Source organism: Mesocricetus auratus, unplaced genomic scaffold (genome assembly GCF_017639785.1).
Source record: "Mesocricetus auratus isolate SY011 unplaced genomic scaffold, BCM_Maur_2.0 Super-Scaffold_100676, whole genome shotgun sequence".
Lineage (NCBI taxonomy): Eukaryota > Metazoa > Chordata > Mammalia > Rodentia > Cricetidae > Mesocricetus > Mesocricetus auratus.
In genome coordinates, this window is record NW_024429266.1 from 187,201,382 (window position 1) to 187,219,904 (window position 18,523).

Sequence of the window (18,523 nt, forward strand, 5' to 3'; positions counted from 1 at the left end):
GGCTCTAGAGGGACAACCACCAGCTGTGGAACAGCAACAGGGCTCCAACAGATAAAGCACAGCCAACTGAGCAATCAGATTTGAAAAGCTTCTACAGCCCGACAAGCCTCTCCCCTGACACAGCAATCCAAATCAGAACAAATCAAACCCAATAAAGAAAGCTCATGTTTAATGGATACAACACTCCCTGATGGCCTTCCAGCACCCCAGAGAGGAAATGGGAGACTGGAAAAATCAGGAGTCTGTTTCCTGGGGGACAGTTTAAATACCTTGTGCCAGTGGTCTTGAGCATCTCCGGGAGAGGGATCATCGTTTGGTGGGCTTCCTGAGATGCAGTAGGGTATGGAGAGTGATGGGGGAGGGGGCTAGTGTGAAACTTCCACCTTAACACTCCAGACTCTTTGGGTATATGGACGCCAGGGGCAGGGGTGAAGCTTCCACCATGACAATATTCAGGAAGACCTGACCCTGGTAAAAAAAAAAAAAAAAGCATAGCCATGCAACCAACTCAGATTCACTGGCTGTGGCAATCTTCCAAACCACAGAGGGCTGGACTTAATGACTGCCTAGAGAGGGGTCACCTGTGTGTATCTAGGAGCAGAATGGTGCTGTTATGTGAATGAACCTGGCCTAGTACGGGGGGGAAGCTAGACAATTACTACAAAGGATCAACACAGAGAGAGGGCAGACAATGCTTTCTGGAAAGCCCCTCGCTGCTTGGGGATGTTGGATCTTGCCCTTGGCAGGCCCAGTGGTTATGATTATGTTAACTCTATTGTTTGGTCCCTGCTTTTGTGTGTGTGTGTGTGTGTGTGTGTGTGTGTGTGTGTGTGTGTGCGCGCGCTATCTTACCAAGTTTCTCCAACAAAATCTGCATGGTTTCCTAAACTACAGCATCTCTGGATTCTTCATGCCCCCAGAGAAGCAGCTTTTATTCTAACCTGGAAGCATCCTGAACATTCCCACTCCACCTTTGGGACCCACCAGCAAATGAGGACTCATCTACACTAATTTCTGTTTTACCCTACCAGAGTTGGGATATTTTGAGTAAGAGCCTCAGGTTAGAAGGAATTGAGTCAGGATGCTCTGAGCTGTAGCCCCAGGCCAGAAGGAATGGCTCAGCCCCAGAGTGAGTGTTCAGTTCCACCTGCAGGAGCAATATGCCTGGGGAGGGAACAGAACTCACCAGCTTCCAATCAAACAGTAAACACACACACACACACACACACACACACCCAGCACCTTTAAGTGTGCTCAACTTTCATGCCATGGAATGCTTGGGCCCCTCTCTATTCCAATGAAGCGCTCTCAGCCTGCTGTTATCTGGTCTGCCTCTTCTCTGCTGCACTTTCCTACAGGACAATGTGCTCTCCTATCCTGTTCCCAGACAGTCACTGCCCATTGTGTGCAGACACACAACTCTCTTCTCACAGGAGACAAGAGTTTACTCTGGAGACACAATGAGTGACCATGGCCCAGGAAGACCCATTTAGATCACTCTAAATTCCCTGTTCCACGGTGGTAATGGAATCTTTATAGTCACAGACCAAAGGAAGCCACACGTGAAGACACTTTTCAAGCACATTGGTGGAAACACCAGACGCAGGCAGATACAGCAAAGTGGGTGGACCTTTGTCACAGGGGTCAGACGGTACTTTATGATGCTTGTAGCTTCTGGGTTTGTGGGAGCTCTCTGTCTGTTAACACACTGCAAGGAAAGCTAGTCTTCTAGTTACCTGATGGTCACAAAGGTGAGAGGTGAGGTTAGCGATAAACAGGTATTGAGAGGGTGGACATGGAGGGCTGGGAGGAGGCTCAACTCCAGGAGCTCTGCTGCTCTCCTTGACCCCATGAGCCCAGGGCATGCACAGTGCACACACATACATTCAGAAGAATACAATATGCATACGGTAAATTCATTTTTTTAAAAAGAGGGCTAAAGATGGCTCCAAATTCACAGTTTTCCAAATCCTCTATGGTCACTGCCTTGTAGCAGGATCTTTGAAAGTTTTTGCTTCTTTCTAGAAATTCTCTTTTTCACAAGCTTGAAAAGGGCTGGCAATTGCATTTCATCTCATGCAGTTGTTTTGTTTTTAGGTTGATTTTTGCAGCACAGTGAGACACCCCGGTCATCCCACCTTGGCCGCAGAGAGAAATGTGTGAAGTTGTTGTAATTAAAAACTATTTTGCAGTATTAAAATCTACAACACTCCTCAGTTCCATTTATTTCCTTTATGGTACACATTTCTTTTATGTCACACTCCCTCTCCAAATTTGTAATTCTGTTTCTCCAAGAAACAGATGCTATGTGTCAAAAGGGTGACTATGTGCAGGATTATCCATCAGGTAATAAATCATTGACAAGCTTGGCAGAGCTTCCATTTCAGTCCCGCCCACAACCTAAGTTTCTCTGCCTTCAAATGTCCACTCTAGTCCTCTGAGTTTATTTGCTTCGGCAAGAAGACAGGTGGTGTAAAGCCTTCATGAGAATGTTAACTGCAGAGTCTACCTCCCCAGACTACGTGAGAGGAAATTGTAAGTATTTAATGAATTGTTAATTAAGTTAAGGGAGAGAGGGGAGTTTCATCAGGGAGAGGACTCATCAGCCTGTTAGCCTGCCACAGGGGTCTCTAGAGCTCAGTAGAGGTCGAGGGTGGGGTGGGGAGCTCTGCTGTAGGAAGGAAGGTACCAGTTCATTTCTGTATTATTCTATTACGGCGTATGCTATTTAAACATATTTGGAGAAGAGCAACCAATAGCATACTTGGTATGTATGCTTCTCAGGAAGCTGGAATTTGCACTTTTCTTGCTTTCCTGCCTGAGTGAGGCAATGAGGAGGTAGCCAGTGAGACTGGGATTTACTCTCCTCTCACTCCCTGTGATTAAAAGACCTGTAGCCATGTGTTGAAGGTGTTAGGGTTGAACAAACTGCCCATCAGATAACATTTGATGTAGTTTTACAGACACTTGTAGCCACCAGACCTGCCATTCATTCTTGATTCTGATAACCCTGCTGCTGCCCAGAGGGATAAACAGCCTGTCTGAGGTTGTAAAACAAAGCAGGTGTCTGGATTCCTGGAGGGTTGCTGGATGACCTGGGACTTTCTCAGGCACACATCTGCCATCCAGAGCCCACCTACAGTGCCCCTTCTTCATCCCAGCCTTCCTTTCCTGAGCCTTGGGGCCTTTTCACCCATACTTCCCACCTGTCAGAAGTTTCTCCCCTTCCTTTGGCCACCAGAATACTCCTTGAGTGATTCTAAGGCATCAGGGAACAATCTCTGTCCTGCTGTTCCTATTGGTGCATCCCAGGTTTTTCAGGAGGGTGGGGATTTGAGATTGATCCCATCAGGAAATCCATCTTCAGTTTTAATTTATGGTCAATGATTGGAAAAAGACACTGGAAATTTCTATTTTAAAACTGTATCCTTTCATTTTGAAAACTAATGTTTCATTCTTTTTAAATCTCCTTCCATTCAATTTTTAAAATTTTATTACATGAGTATGGGTGCTTTACCTACGTGTCTGTGCATTACATGCATGTCCGTGCCCACTGAGGCCAAAGAAGGACTGAATCCCCTGGAACTACACTTAGACAATTGCAGTCCCCTGAGTGGATGCTGGACATGAACCCCGTCCTTTCTCTACAAGGACAGCGACAATAAACCTGTCTCTCCTCCCTCTTTAATGTTTCTGTTTAGGAATAGAATATGTCTTGAAAAACAGAGCTCATGATTCTTGTTAGCTCACGGGTGTGCTGGCGATCTCAGGAGATCAGGCCAGGGTCCTCCAGGTGGACGACCCCTGCTGTGGAGATGGGGACACTGACCTGGGAGGCGGGGACGAACTGAAGAGGAGGCCATCTCACCAGGCCTCCTGTAACTGCCTGGGTCCTGTCCCCTCCACACCAACCCAGGACCCTTTACACAGCCTGAAGAACCTGCTCTGTGGGACAGAAGCAGCTGTTGGTCTCTGCTGTCCCTCGGGTGCCACCAGGTCACATATTCCTCCTGTTAGCCAGAGCTCAGCTGTGCTGGGAAAAGTTACCAAAATGAAGATTTCCTTCCTTCTTCAGGCTTCTCTGTGGGCTGGAAAGGGCAGCCAAGTCCTCAGCAGTGGCCAAAGTCCTCAAAGCAGCTGACTAGTTGAAAGTTGCCACACCTGCTGACTGTGGACCTGGCTGTAAACTCTAACAGTTTCACCTCCTCATCTGTGGCTTCATCATCATATGACTCGCAGGCCTGATAAAATCTGGTTGCTTAAAACAAAGGTCCAGCAAGCCCTTTTTTCTTGCCAGTGGAGAACCCTACTGGTTAGTCAGTCTGAACAGTTCAAGGCCAGAGGTGGCTGTGTTTTTTGACTGGCACATTAAAATGAATGCACACGTTCATTGTTTCTTTATGGTGACTATATTAACCCCCCCCTGGCTATTTTTAGAAACACAGTATTTATTGGGATCTGTACTCATCCTACTGTGCCCTTTAACACCAGATCTGACACACTATATAGTAATTATTGTCTACTTGCTATCTGCCTCCTCCTAGAGATATTTTGCTTGATTGTGTATTGTGACACTGTTCACATTAGCAAGCACATGGAACACGCCTGCATTCTATTAGTGAATAAATGGGAAAACTGTGATACATATTCTTGTTGGGGAGCTGCAGCGGGGGGGGGGGGTTGCACTCTGCACTCCAGTCTCACTCCTCCCATTCCTGACCCCACCCCCTCAGAAAGCCCTCCAAGCAGCAGCCCCTCCCTTCAGAAAGCCAGCCCAGAGTCAGTCCCTCCCTGGAGCTGCTCAACATCAAGCCTATTGGCCACTGAAGACCTGGTTGTCACACTCTCATGTTCTCTCCCCTGCTTTCCCTAGAGCCACCTGAGAGGTCCTATGGTCTGCTCAGATTAAACCTGGATTTGTTAATTCGGTTTGATTGACTTATTGCATTGGCGGAGGAGGATATCCAATAACTGCGGATCCAAAACTTATCAATTCCCATATGTAATGGTATACTATGCTCCAATAAGAGAGGATGGGATGAAGTCTTTAGTGACAATGTGGGTGACATGTTCAGAGAAATTAGTCAGGCATGAAAGCCTAACACTGCTTGTCAGTCAGAGAACTAGTTAAAAATCAGACTGGATTTGGAAGGATTTTTTCTTAAGCACAATGCAGAACTTGAAACCACAAGGAAGCATATACATTCAAAATATGAAAGGCTAGATATCTCCAAAGATTCACAATGTACAGGGGGGTGTGAGGATCAATGAGGAGAACCTCGGGAAACCAGATTGCTCACACGCTGAGAAGCGCTGGATCTGTAATTGAACATAAGAGAGTAAAGAATGGAGGTCCAGAGTTTTGTGGGGACCCCAAACCCAAAGGCCACAGCTTCGGACGTAAAGCCTTCCAGTCCTGCATAGCCTTCTCTGTTGTTAATGGGACAGAGGGGTGTGACAGCCAGCAAAAGGCAATGGATAAAATCAGTGGAAACTTTGTAAAAGGTACAATTGGTATTCCGTAAAATTAACTCATTTGGTATAAATTTCATGAATTTTGAAAACATCTAATCATGAATTCTTCATCAAGATATGTAGAGACTCAACCATTAAGAACATGTAGAGGACTGGGTTTGATTCCTAACACCAATATGGTGGCTCACATTCCCAGCCCTAACTCCAATTCCAGGGATCAACACACTTTTCAGAACCTTTCCTAGCAGTAGGCATGCATATAGTACACATATATACATAAATGCAGACAAAACACTCATACACAAAAATAAATCTAAAACAATAGCTTATGAAGGATATGTAGACCTCCCACCTATCCGCAACTTCCCCATTCCAGGTTGCAGACACTGTGTACCTCTGTCCCCAGCCGTTACACACTTACTTTTCCAGAGTGCCATAAAATGTGTCCCTGAAGCAGAGACTTCACATTTGGCTTCTGTCAGTTGTCACAGCGTTGCTTTCTGCTCTTCAGGAAACGCAGTGTCTATTAATAGCAGGTCAGATCCACTATTGACTAGATTCTAGGAGACTATGTCCACAGCACCACTGACACAGGAACACTATCTGAATTCAGAAGAATGCAAGCACCTCAGATGAAATCTTACACAAGAAGAGAAGCTGGCAGGAAACTCGTGGAGAAGTGAGAGGAGGAAGTGAGTCATGGCAGTTGGGTTATTTATTTATTAATTTTTCCAGAATTTGTGGGGAGGGAGGAAGGAAGGAGACAGTTTTCTGTGACTCACTGCCTTTAAGCTTGCTGATGAGTTTAGAGACTGTGGCCTGGTAAATGGCATGAGAAATAGGGAAGTGCAGGTTTGTGGTCCAACTTGTTTCTTTGTTGCTAGAGTTTGCTTACCTTGTCATCAGCTTGGGGACATTTGAATGATTGCAAATGTTCCAGTTTTCACAGTGATCCCTAAAGGTACCACAAATATGCACATTAAGGTTTCTTGTTCTTTCTTAATGAAACATAAATGCGGGCTTTCCTTTCCAGCATGGGCATGATGGGGGCTTCACCACATCTTACACTTCCTGTACAAACAGCCATACAGCTTCATAGTGTCTGCACAAGTCTGTCTTTCTGAAAAATGGCGTTAGAGTCACATCAATATCTAATTCATCTGCCTCCTGTTATATACACAATGATTTTGCTCTTGGATCTAAGACGACTTTTGCCTAAGACAAATTCGCACCTTCCCCCCACTTTTAAAAGAATTAAATGACTTACAATACTAAACTTTGTGCTTGGGTCTACAGTCTGACTTGATTCTTGTCAAGACAGACACCAGGTTACTTCAGTAGCACATACATAATGGAGCAATGGCTGTCTTTCCCTGTCTAAATATCTGTTGACCATGTGTGTTTGATGTAATTTCTGGAGTCTTTTTTTTCCTGCTTTATTATTCTAGTGTCTTCTTTTTTTGCTAGCATCAGGCTGTCTTTATTCCTGTTTCCAGGAGTCATGTGATTAGGCAGCATGATCACTGAATTAGACCTTTCTTTTTCAGGATCAATTTTGACTATTCTAATTTCTTTTTAATTTTCATGAGACTTTTCATATAATTTGGTGCTATGTCTTTTTTTTTGAAGGCATCCATTCCTCAGGAAGTGACACTGTTGCATATATAAATTAGTTCATGAATTGTTGACATATGAGCAATATTGAGTGGTCAAGTTCCTTATGTATTTAGAACTGTCTTTATCTTTCCTTTTTTATTATAAAAAATTTATGGGTATGAGTTTTTTGCCTGCATAAATATCTGCATTACATGCATTCCTAGTGCCCACCAAGGTCAGGAAAGGAAAGGCCATCTGTTGTTTTTATCTAAGTTGTTCTATTAACAATAAAGACTTGGGAGTCAGATATTGGGGTGAAACCTGATAGATCAAAGAGGCAATGGAGGAAGGATCCCCTGACCTTCCCTTTTTAAGTGGCTACGCAGCATGCATGTCTCTCTCCACATGTCCTAGACAAAAGACCATGAAATATCTAAGTCTCTCACTTCACTTCCTGTGTGTCTCTGTATCTGTCTTCCTGGGTCATTTGTACTTTCTATGGCTAATTCTTGTCAATTAGTTGCTGGCTCTGCCCCTGATCCAAGGTAAATTTTGTTAACACAGTCTTGGAGATTTACACTGCGATCAAATCTCCTGTAATATGTGTCAAATTTCCTGAAACTGAAATTTTAGATGTTGTAAGCTCCTATGTGGGTGCTGGAATCAAACCCAGGTCCTCTTCAAGAGTAGCAAATGTGCTCTTAACCACTGAGTCAGCTCTCCAGCCTTGCCCTGATTTCTTCCTAGTTTTACATGTAGTTTTCCTTATGCTGATTATGAACTTTTTCATTTAGATTTGTCGTTTATGTTTTTGGCATTACTGCAAATGGTGTTCTCTTAGACAATAATTTCCATTTGACAGAAACTGCAACTGATTTTACCATGCTGACATTATGTTCTCTAGCTTTGTAAACTCATTTTTTTAACATCCAGGAGTATTTTGTAGGTTTGTGAGAATTTTTGTGCAGATAGGCCCACATCATTGGTGAAAAGAAACACTTTCATCTGTTTTCAAGAAGCATAAACCTTTCTTCCTTCAAGACCCTTATTTTGTGACTGTGGCTCTTTTGTCTGCGTGTTTGTTCATCGCATGAGTGCCTGGTGCATTTGGGGGGTAATGGTGCCAGCAGTGGGAAATGGGTCCCTTCAAACTGGAGTTGGCAGGATTGTAAGTTATCTTGTGGGTTCTAGGAATTGAACCTGTATCCTTTGGAAGAGCTGCAGGTGCTCTTACCTGCTGAGCCATTCTCCAGGTATGTGACCCTATTTCTTTGCCCTGGGTGGCCCTCCTGTGAAAGTCACCCTGGAGTAGTCAGCAGACATCCTGCTCCTGCTCCATATGGCTGGGAAAGCATTCATAATTGCATGGTTGGGAATGAAGAAGACTGCAACTGGATTTACTGTTTGTTTTTTAGTGGATAGTTTTTGTTAAGTGTGGGACAGTTCCTTTATGCCTAATTTTCACACAGTTTTGCTGTGTATAGATGTTTCTACTTTTCTCTTAGTTTGTTAATAGGTCTAGTTACTCTGATTTTTTCCCCCTAATGTTTCTGTTACCCCTCCTACCCAGAACACTTTTAATGGAGAGCAATGCAGCTGGCTGCTGTTGCTGCTTCTCACTGTGGTCCTCACTCCTTTATTTCTTGCTTGTCGCACCTGCTGTACAGCCTGCATCCGAGAATGTAGCGAGGTGGTCGGGATAGATGACACAGAGACCAGTTGGTTGCTTTAAGAAAACTTTATGCTTCCCAAGTCAGCTTAGGAGGAGACCCCAAGTCCGCTTAGGAGAGAGAGCTCCCCAAGAAAAAAGAGCTTCCCTTTTTAAGGACTTCTGTCATCCATCTACATACAATTCTCCAACAACTCTCCCAGACTTCTCACCCTCCTGGCTGGTGGTTTAATCTCAGGCCACAGAATCGGGGAGACACCGCAGGGGGAACAGGAAGAAGCATGTAGCCGTAGGGGGTATCAAAGTCATGGTGTTTCAGTGAGCAAGCCCTTATCTGAGCCCTATCAAGAGCTTTATAGCACTGAATTGTTTTCAGTAAACATTATCTCACAGCTGCCTGCTCCCAGGCTGAAGGGGAAGTGGGTCTCTGTTCAAGGTCTGGTGTCCCCACACTTGCTCTTTCATGATTCACCCTAGTTCAGCAACCAGAAGGCCCCTGGCTGTTTCCAGCATCTCTAGTCTTCTTTCCACCAGGGACATCCTTTATGGACCAGGGCCTTCATTGAAAGGGATTTTAGTGCCCTTTCAGGTACCTGTAGGCAATTGTAAGGTGGGTTTTTGTGCTAAGTTTATCTTATCTTCCTTAAGAAATTCTCTAAACTAGCATTCTTATATTCTTATTTTACAGGTAATATTCTTCAAGGAAAACACCTCAGAAGCATCTCCTCTAGGTTTCCCATTAAGCTTCAAGACTGCTACATATTTATTGTGGTCCTCACTGTAATTGTAATTGCACTTTCTGTTGGTTTGCCAAGTAAGTGATTCATTCTCCAGTTCTGTCCACATTCTCACTGTTAGTAAATACTTACTGATCACTGTGAGTCAGGCACTGTGGGAAGGGTTCTAGAGAAAACACACCAGAAATTCCTGTTCTTTGGGAAGTTAAGGCTTAGCAGAAAAGGAATAGCAAAAGCTGTGTTGTGCAAAGGAGGCCAGGCTCAATATCTCTGGGAAGATGACATTCAACAAGCTCTAGAGAGATGCAGAAGACATATTCTACCTGGAGGAACTATTCAGCACTGAAACAAGAGGAGTAAAACCTGAAGGAAGAGCTACAGCTAAAGGGAAGTAAGGGCAGTGGAGAGTAATAGGGTTGGGGAAGGTACCGATGAACCATCGCCCATTATTCATAGTTTCAGTGAAGACTCACTGCCTCCATGACTCCTAGTTTTAGTTAATATCTTCAACTACTCTGAAATTATTAAGTAGAATGTTCCAGAAATATGTTATTCCTGAGCATTTAGTTGTAGACTGTTGTAAATAACATGATAAAATCTTGTACAGCTTCCCCGCCATAGCTGAAGTAATGATTCATATTGTTTTATAAAATTAACTTTAACAGCATCAGTGAATAATACACAAGTCTAAACATGGACAAACTTTTGCCAAGAAGACTTAGTCAGTGTAACCTAAACTATTATATGACTCTGAAAAGAGTCAAATAAAAAGAAAAGACAGTCACCCATTGTATTTGTTCCTTTCATTAAAGCCTCATGGTACTGGGTATACAAACTGGGAACAGCTACAACAAATTTCCCTCCACTAAAAATAAGTGTGTGCCATTTCTAGTATTCAGTTTTTCTTATTAAATCATTTTTTATAGGCTCAATAGCCCTTCAAAAGAGCCATGCATTTGTTCTTTTCTGCTAAAGGAAGAAAAAGACAATGTTATAAAAGAAAAATGTCTGTTATTTTTCTAAGTGGTTCTCTGAGACCCTGCTGCATTCAGAGTTTCTTATACACACACACACACACACACACACACACACACACACACACACACACACACATCACTTTACCATGACTCACAAATGAACTCATCACACAGTTCCATTAGCATAGTACTGCAACACTTGCCAAGTCCCAAACCCTATGTATCTCATTGAACTTCCACACAGTTAGAATAGCCATTGGGAAGCCATGGAGCTTTGGTTATGGTCGTAGACTTTTATTGTGCTTACATTTTTACACACTTATCAGCCACAAATTAGAAAAAAACACCAGGAAAGTTGACACTAGAAAAACCATGCTCTTTATAACTTTTTCATGGCTCACAGGCTGCATCCTGTCCTTCCTTCTCATCTACAGCTTACATCCCTCCTCCTTGTTCTCCTTTGTAAGTGTTACAGCATGCTCACTCGCACAGCTCTTTACACTATACATTCTAGTCAAGAGAAAAGGAGAATGTGAAGGAGGATTGTGGGAGAGGAAGCTACAGGATTCCAGGAACCAGGAACAGTCTGAAGGAGCTGATGGCCTAGAAATCATTTCCTCACAGGGTATGTTGTCTTTATTCCATGCACTCAGGAGCCACAGGCAGCAGGATTACTACAAGATCCAGACAAGTACAGGGCACAGAGGGATATTGAAGGCCAGGCAGGGGGACATAGCGTGATTCTTTTTCAAAACTCAAAACACAAAGGAGAAAATTAATGCACTTCCTTAGCGCTCACTGGAAGGCCCTGATTGGGGACCACTGTGCTAGGAGGGGTCTCCTAGACATCAGTTACGAAAGTACAGTCCAAGTACACCTCCCACATTGAGATTTAGATGCTAGCCTATTGGACTAGAGATGAAAATGTTTCTTATATATTTCATGACACTGTTTCATTGTAGGGAAACCAGAAAATGACAACTGTGGACCTTGCAATGCCAGCTGTCCAAGAGGTTGGATTGGATTTGGAAGTAAATGCTTTTATTTTTCTGAAGACATGAGAAACTGGACATCCAGCCAGACCTCCTGCAAGGCACAAGGAGCCCAGCTAGCTCAATTTGACAGCCTGGAGTTGCTGGTAAGAAAGGATCAAGAATTTGTTTGTTGGGTTGTCTTTTGAATATTTATTGCCTTGAGGTAGGGAAGTTAAATATGAAGCATGAGAAAGGATCCCACCCTAGGCATACAGTGGACATGGGGCATATGTTAGTGTGTGCTAATTGTGATGGCAATAGCCCTGAGACATTTCAAAGACATTCACTCCTTTAGTGCCAATAATCAAACTCCATGGACAGACATACATTTGAGAAGTGTGGTGGTCATGTAACTCTTTGTCTGAGCTGACAGGTGTTGCATACTTAAGGTGACAACTGTTGATAACTGCAAGTACAGGCTTAGACATGGACAAACTTTTGCCAAGAAGACTTAGTCAGTGTAACCTAAACTGTTATGTAGCTCTGAAAAGAGTCAGATCAAAAGAAGAGACAGTCACCCTCAGGACCATTGTATTTGTTCCCTTTGTTAAAGCCTCATGGTACTGGATATAAGATATGGGAACAGCTACAACAAATTTCCCTCCACTAAAAATAAGTGTGGTCATTTCTAGTATTCAGTATTTCTTATTAAATCATTTATTTGTAGGCTCTATAGCCCTTCAAAAGAGCCATGCATTTGTTCTTTTCTGTTAAAAGAAGAAAAAGACAATGTTATAAAAGAAAAATGTCTGCTTTTTCAAAGTGGTCCTCTGAGACCCTGCTGCATTCAGAGTTTCTTACACACACACACACACACACACACACACACACACACACACACACACAGACACACAGACACACACACACACACACACACACATCACTTTACCATGACTCACAAATGAACTCATCACACAGTTCCATTAGCATAGCACTGCAACACTTGCCCAGTCCCAAACCCTATGTATCTCATTGAACTTCCACACAGTTAGAATAGCCATTGGGAAGCCATGGAGCTTCGGTTATGATTTTATACTTTTATTGTGCTTACATTTTTATACACTTATCAACCACAAATTAGAAAAAACACCAGTAAAGTTGACACTAGAAAAACCATGCTCTTTATAACTTTTTCATGGCTCACAGGCGGCATCCTGTCCTTCCTTCTCATCTACAGCTTGCATCCCTCCTCCTTGTTCTCCTTTGTAAGTGTTACAGCATGCTCACACACACAGCTCTTTACACTCTACATTCTAGTCAAGAGCAAAGGAGAATGTGAAGGAGGATTGTGGGAGAGGAAGCTACAGGATTCCAGGAACTAGGAACAGTCTGAAGGAGCTGATGGCCTAGAAATCATTTCCTTACAGGGTATGTTGTCTTTATTCCATGCACTCAGGAGCCACAGCCAGCAGGATTACTACAAGATCCAGACAAGTACAGGGCACAGAGGGATATTGAAGGCCAGGCAGGGGGACATAGTGTGATTCTTTTTCAAAACTCAAAACACAAAGGAGAAAATTAATGCACTTCCTTAGCATTCACTGGAAGGCCTTGATTGGGGACCACTGTGCTGGAAGGGGTCTCCTAGACATCAGTTATGAAAGTACAGTCCAAGTACACCTCCCACATCGAGATTTAGATGCTAGCCTATGGGAGCAGACACAGAAAATGTTTCTTATAATATTTCATGACACAGTTTACATTTCTGGGAGACCAGCCATTGAAAACCGTGGAACTTGCTCTGACATCTGCTCAAGAGACTGGATTGGTTTTGGAAGCAAATGTTTTTATTTTTCTGAAGACATGAGAAACTGGACATCCAGCCAGACCTCCTGCATGGCACTAGATGCCCAACTAGCTCGATTTGACAACCTGGAGGAGCTGGTAAGAAAGGATCAGGAACTGGTTCGTTGTTTGTTCTGTTGAATATTTACTGCCTTAGGATAGGGTGTTTAAAGCTGAAACACGAGGAACGTTTCTACCCTAGTCATTGGGGGACACAGGACACATGTTAGTATGTGCCAATTGTGATGGCAACATATCTGGTTGTAGCCCTGAGACATTCCAAAGACATTCTCTTCTTTAGTGCTAATTGGCAACCTGCATGGCCAGACATACATTTGAAAGATGTGGTGGTCATGTAACTCTTTGTTTGGGCTGGTAGGTGTTGCATACTTAAGGGGACAACTGTTATTAACTACAAGTAGAGGCTTAGCGAGGGACTTTCTCAGCCACAGAAGGATGGGTGTCCATGTATTAAGGATTATGGCAGTAAAGTACACACACTGAAAACCGAAGGTTATGTAGGCTCCAAAGTCGATGACTCTCAGTACACCCTGCTGCCATCCTGAGAGGGGGCTGTAGGGCAGACACTCAAGGGTTATCTAAAACTGAGAGACCCATATATTTGCTTTCCCTTTTTTATGACAGAATTTCCTGAAGATATACAGTGAGACTTTTAACCACTGGATCGGCCTTCACAGAGAGTCATCAAAACACCCTTGGAGGTGGACAGACGACACTAAATATAACAGCTTGTATGTTTTCAGAACACTTCTTCTAGTGTGTTCATGTGTTGTGATGTGAGCATAGCCATTTTGAACAGACCCATTTCATTGGAATGGCAAAACACAGCCCCAGTCATGTGCATCATTAAATTCAGCAATTTACTAAGGGATGCATTTTCTCCCACTTTTACACATGTTAAAAATACCCAAGACAGAATTGAAAACCAACCTGTGTCATGATAAGTAAAAGACCTAGAGACAGATATTGGGATTCAAGCTTCAAGCTGATCATCAGAAAAGCAAAACAGCCAAGCAACTACCTCAGGCTGAAAGGGCTGATCCTGTCTCCATAGGCTCTCACCAAGCCTCAAACTGCGGCTTCTCCTCAGTGTGACTGGAGAGAATCAATGCCTTCCTATCCTCAGTGTGGCTGGAGAATGAATGTCTGTCTTCCTATCCTTAATGTGGATGGAGAATGAATGCCATCTCTGAGACCCTGCTCCTGTCTTTAATACTTCTCATGAGTTCTGGGATTAAAGGTGTGTGATCCCAAGTGCTGAGATCATCTTTATGTGACCTGTTTCTCTTAAGGACTGGATATACTCAGGTAGCTCAGAGTGGCCTTGAACTAACAGAGATCCATCTACGTCTACTTCCCAAGTGATGGGATTAAAGGTGTGGACCACCACTATCTAGTTTCTATTGCTAACTAATGTGACTGTTTTGCCGTTTTGATCTCCAGTGGCTTTAATATATCATAAATAATATATTACCATACCACCCTTGTGATGCTACCCATGGCTGAAGTTCATTTGAACATGGCAGCAAGCATCAGTCAAATGCTTTATACACACATTACAGGGTACAACACAGATGAACGACAAAGGTGTGGTCATCAAAGGGAACCCTGAGAATGTAAAAGTCACTAGGTGCAAAACTAGTGCTGGTGATTCCTCATGGACTCTGTCTTTATGTGATTCATGTTATAAATACACAGTGGACATAAGGGAGATATCATTGCAGGAGTGAATGCCATGGCAGGCTCTGCAGAAATTTTGTTTTTTTGTTTTTTTGTTTTTTAGGAATTTCATCCGAGGAGAAGGAAAATATTGCTACCTGAGTGACAGAGGGATCAGCAGTAGCAGGAACTACATGCCTAGGAAGTATATTTGTAGCAAGCCCAACATGTGTATTTCACAGTGACAGTATTTTCATAGCTTGTGTAGAGTGACATAGAAATGAATACTATGCTTTGGTAAGAATTTTGTATTTATTGATACAAACTTAAGGTCAACGAATGTTGTCCACACTTGGGGAAAGCATTTCCATGTAAAACCTGACATGAACTTAAAAAGGGATTTTAAAAACAAAGTCAAGCTTGACTTCTTGGTAGCAGCATTTTCTCGAGTGGGCTCTGTTTGCTAGAGACAAGCAGAGGAATAGCTCTTTAAAGAGAAGCTTCTTGACTCACCCTTATTGGCAAAAGCAGAAAGCTCTTTTAAGAGGCTCTGCTGCCAAACAATTAAATGGTGTTTATGAGCAGCTGGCATCAGGCTTTTTTTTATTTTTAAATTTAAATCAGTAACAAGCTTGTTTTATGATCAATCCTAGTTCCCTCTCTCTCCCCTCCTCTCCTGCCCCCCACCGGCCCCCTATCCCATTCCCTTTCTGCTCCCCAGCTAGGGTGAGGTCTTCCATGGGGGATCTTCCAAGTTTGTCATATCAGTTGGAGCAGGGCCTAGGCCCTCCTCCCATGTGTCAAAGTCTAGTTCATACTATAGAGACAAATACTGATCCACTATCAAAGGCCCCATAGATTGCCCAGGCCTCCTAACTGACACCCATGATCAGGGAATCTGGATCAGTCCTATGCTGGTTTCCCAGCTATCAGTCTGGGGTCCATGAACTCCCCCTTGTTGAGGTCAGCTGTTTCTCCAGCCTCGTCTTGATCCTGTTGCTCATCATTCCTCCCTTCTGCAAGTGGATTCCAGGAGTTTGGCTCAGTGTTTAGCTGTGGGTGCCTGCTTCTGCTTCCATCAGCTGCTGAATGAAGGCTCTAGGGTGGCATATAAGGTAGTCATCAACCTCATTATTGTACAGGGTTGTTTTGGTTATCCTGGGTCTATTGTTTTTCCATATAAAGTTGAGTATTATTCTTTCAAGGTCTGTGAAGAATTGTGCTTGGATTTGATGGGGATTGCATTGAATCTGTAGATTGCTTTTGGCAAGATTTCCATTTTTATTACATTGATCCTAGTTATCCAAGAACATGGGAGATCTTTCCATTTTCTGGTATCTTTAATTTCCTTCTTTAAGACTCAGAGTTCTTGTTATACAGGTCTTTCACCTGTTTGGTTAGCAGTACCACAAGGTATTTTATAATATTTGTGGCAATTGTAAAGGGTGATGTTTCTCTGATTTCTTTCTCAGCCCATTGATCATCTGCATATAGAAGGGCTACTGATTTTTTTGAGTTAATCTTCTATCCAGGCACTTTGCTGAAGGTGTTAATCAGCTGTAGGAGTTCCTTGGTAGAATTTTTTGTGTCTCCTATGTAAACTATCATATCATCTGTAAGTATTCAAGTTTGACTTCTTCTTTTCAAATTTGTATCCCCTTGATCTCCTTTTGTTGTCTTATTGCTCTAGCTAGAACTTCAAGTACAATATTGAAGAGATATGGAGAGAGAGGACAGCCTTGTGTTGTTCCAAAGTTTTGAGGAATCCCATTGAGTTTCTTTCTATTTAGTTTGATGTTGACTGTTGGTTTGCTATATATTGCCTTTATTATGTTTAGGTATGTTCCTGTTATCCCTGATCTTTATCAATAAGGGCTGTTGAATTTTGTCAAAGGCTTTTTCAGCATCTAGTGTGATGATCATATAGGTTTTCTTTTTCAGGTTGTTTATATGGTGGATTACATTGATGGATTTTCATATATCATACCATCTCTGCATCCCTCGGATGAAGCCTACTTGATCATTGTGGATGATTTTTCTGGTGCGTTCTTGGATTTGATTTGCCAGTATTTTATTGAATTTTTTGCATCAATGTTCAGAAGGGATATTGGTCTGTAGTTCTCTCTCTTAGTTGTGTCTTTGTATGGCTTGGGTACCAAGGTAATTGTAGACTGGACCACAAAAGGAAGTTCCCTTGCCACATAATAATCAAAACTGCAAACATACAGAATAAAGAAAGAATATTATAAGGGCAACAAAGGTAAAAGGCTGAGTAACATATAAAGGCAACCTATGAGAATTACATCTGACTTCTCCATGGAAACTCTGAAAGCTAGAAGGTCTTGGATAGATATTCTACCAACACTAGGAGACAACGGATGCCAGACCAGAGTATTATACCCAACAAAGATTTCAATCACTATAGATGGAGAAAGCAAGATATTCCATGACAAAACCAGATGCAAACAATGCATATCCACTAATCCATCCCTACAGAAAATTCTGGAAGGAAAACTCCAACCCAAGGAAGTTAACTACACCCATAAAAACATAGGCAATAGATAATCCCACTTTACCAACAGCCAAAAGAAAAAAAGGGGTGGAAATCCCCACAGAATACCACGACCACCACCACCACCAAATCCAAAACAAACAAGAATGAATAATTAATGGTCATTAATATCTCTCAATATTAATGATCTTCACTCACCTATAAAAAGACACAGGCTAATAGAATGGATACGAAGACAGAGTTCCCCCTTCTTCTGCATACAAGAAACACACCTCAACTTCAAAGAGACGGTACCTCAGAGTTAATGGTTGGCAGCATGCTTTTTGGTGGTGACATGGACCTGGAAACTCTGCAGAGTTGTGCCAATAAGCATGACTCCCACCAGTATTCTACCATGAAGCTAAATTACCAGAAAAACAAGGAATAGGGTGGGGCCAGCTGCTGCTTTAATTTTAGCCATGCTGTTTAACAGATTAAAGACTCATGTGGTCAGAAGAAGAGAGATATACAGTAAAGACTGATTCAAATGAAGAAAAACCTCTAAATGATTTACAGTGTGTTTAAAAATGTGTGTATGCTTAGGAGAGAAAAGAAAACTGTCAGAGAAAGTCCCTAAAAAAAGAAACAGAGTCGCTGTGTATAGTAGCACATACCTTTAATCCCAGCACTTGGGAGACAGAGGCAGGCAGATGTCTGTGATTTCAATGCCAGCCTGGTGATGGGGGATTTCCTTTTGTATATGTTTCTCTTATTGGTTGAAGAATAAAACAATGTTGGGCCAATGGCCAATGAGGCTGTAAGATAGGCAGGACTAGGAGAGGAGGAGAAATCTGGGAAAGGTAGGCAAAAGAGCCTACCAGGACAGTTGTGATGTAGCAGACAAAGGAGTTGCAGTTCTGGCATTCTCCAGTAAGCTAAGACCATATGGAAATACATAGATTAGTAGTTATGGGTTAATAATTAAGACAGAGCTAGCTAATAGAAGCCCTAGTCATTGACCAACAATATTATAACTCTGAGTGTTCATTTGGGGCAAGGTGGCTGGGGATCCAGGCTGG

At 42.7% G+C, this 18,523-nt stretch overlaps 1 protein-coding gene across 2 annotated transcripts; it reads left to right on the forward strand.

Moving 5' to 3' along the window:
• The first annotated feature begins 2,410 nt into the window (after positions 1-2,410).
• Positions 2,411-15,193, forward strand: LOC101823150 (C-type lectin domain family 2 member E-like). Of its 2 annotated transcripts, XM_040737400.1 has the most exons (5): positions 2,411-2,535; positions 9,429-9,554; positions 11,417-11,592; positions 13,185-13,372; positions 15,078-15,193. In XM_040737400.1, exons 1-4 carry the CDS (start codon positions 2,484-2,486, stop codon positions 13,293-13,295), a joined length of 465 nt encoding a protein of 154 aa, XP_040593334.1. In that variant the 5' UTR covers positions 2,411-2,483; the 3' UTR covers positions 13,296-13,372; positions 15,078-15,193. The 2 variants fall into 2 exon arrangements, 1 of the variants encoding a protein (XP_040593334.1); XR_005873719.1 differs by lacking the exons at positions 2,411-2,535; positions 9,429-9,554 and adding an exon at positions 10,684-11,079.
• The last annotated feature ends 3,330 nt before the right edge of the window (positions 15,194-18,523 follow it).

What these genes read in the sequence shown, in the direction of transcription:
- LOC101823150 (XM_040737400.1), top strand. Translation starts at nt 2,484, where the DNA reads ATGAGAATGTTAACTGCAGAGTCTACCTCCCCAGACTACGTGAGAGGA. An exon ending in ACTTTCTGTTGGTTTGCCAA is followed by an intron (nt 9,555 to 11,416) that starts GTAAGTGATTCA and finishes GTTTCATTGTAG; the next exon opens with GGAAACCAGAAAATGACAAC. An exon ending in TTGACAGCCTGGAGTTGCTG is followed by an intron (nt 11,593 to 13,184) that starts GTAAGAAAGGAT and finishes TTCATGACACAG; the next exon opens with TTTACATTTCTGGGAGACCA.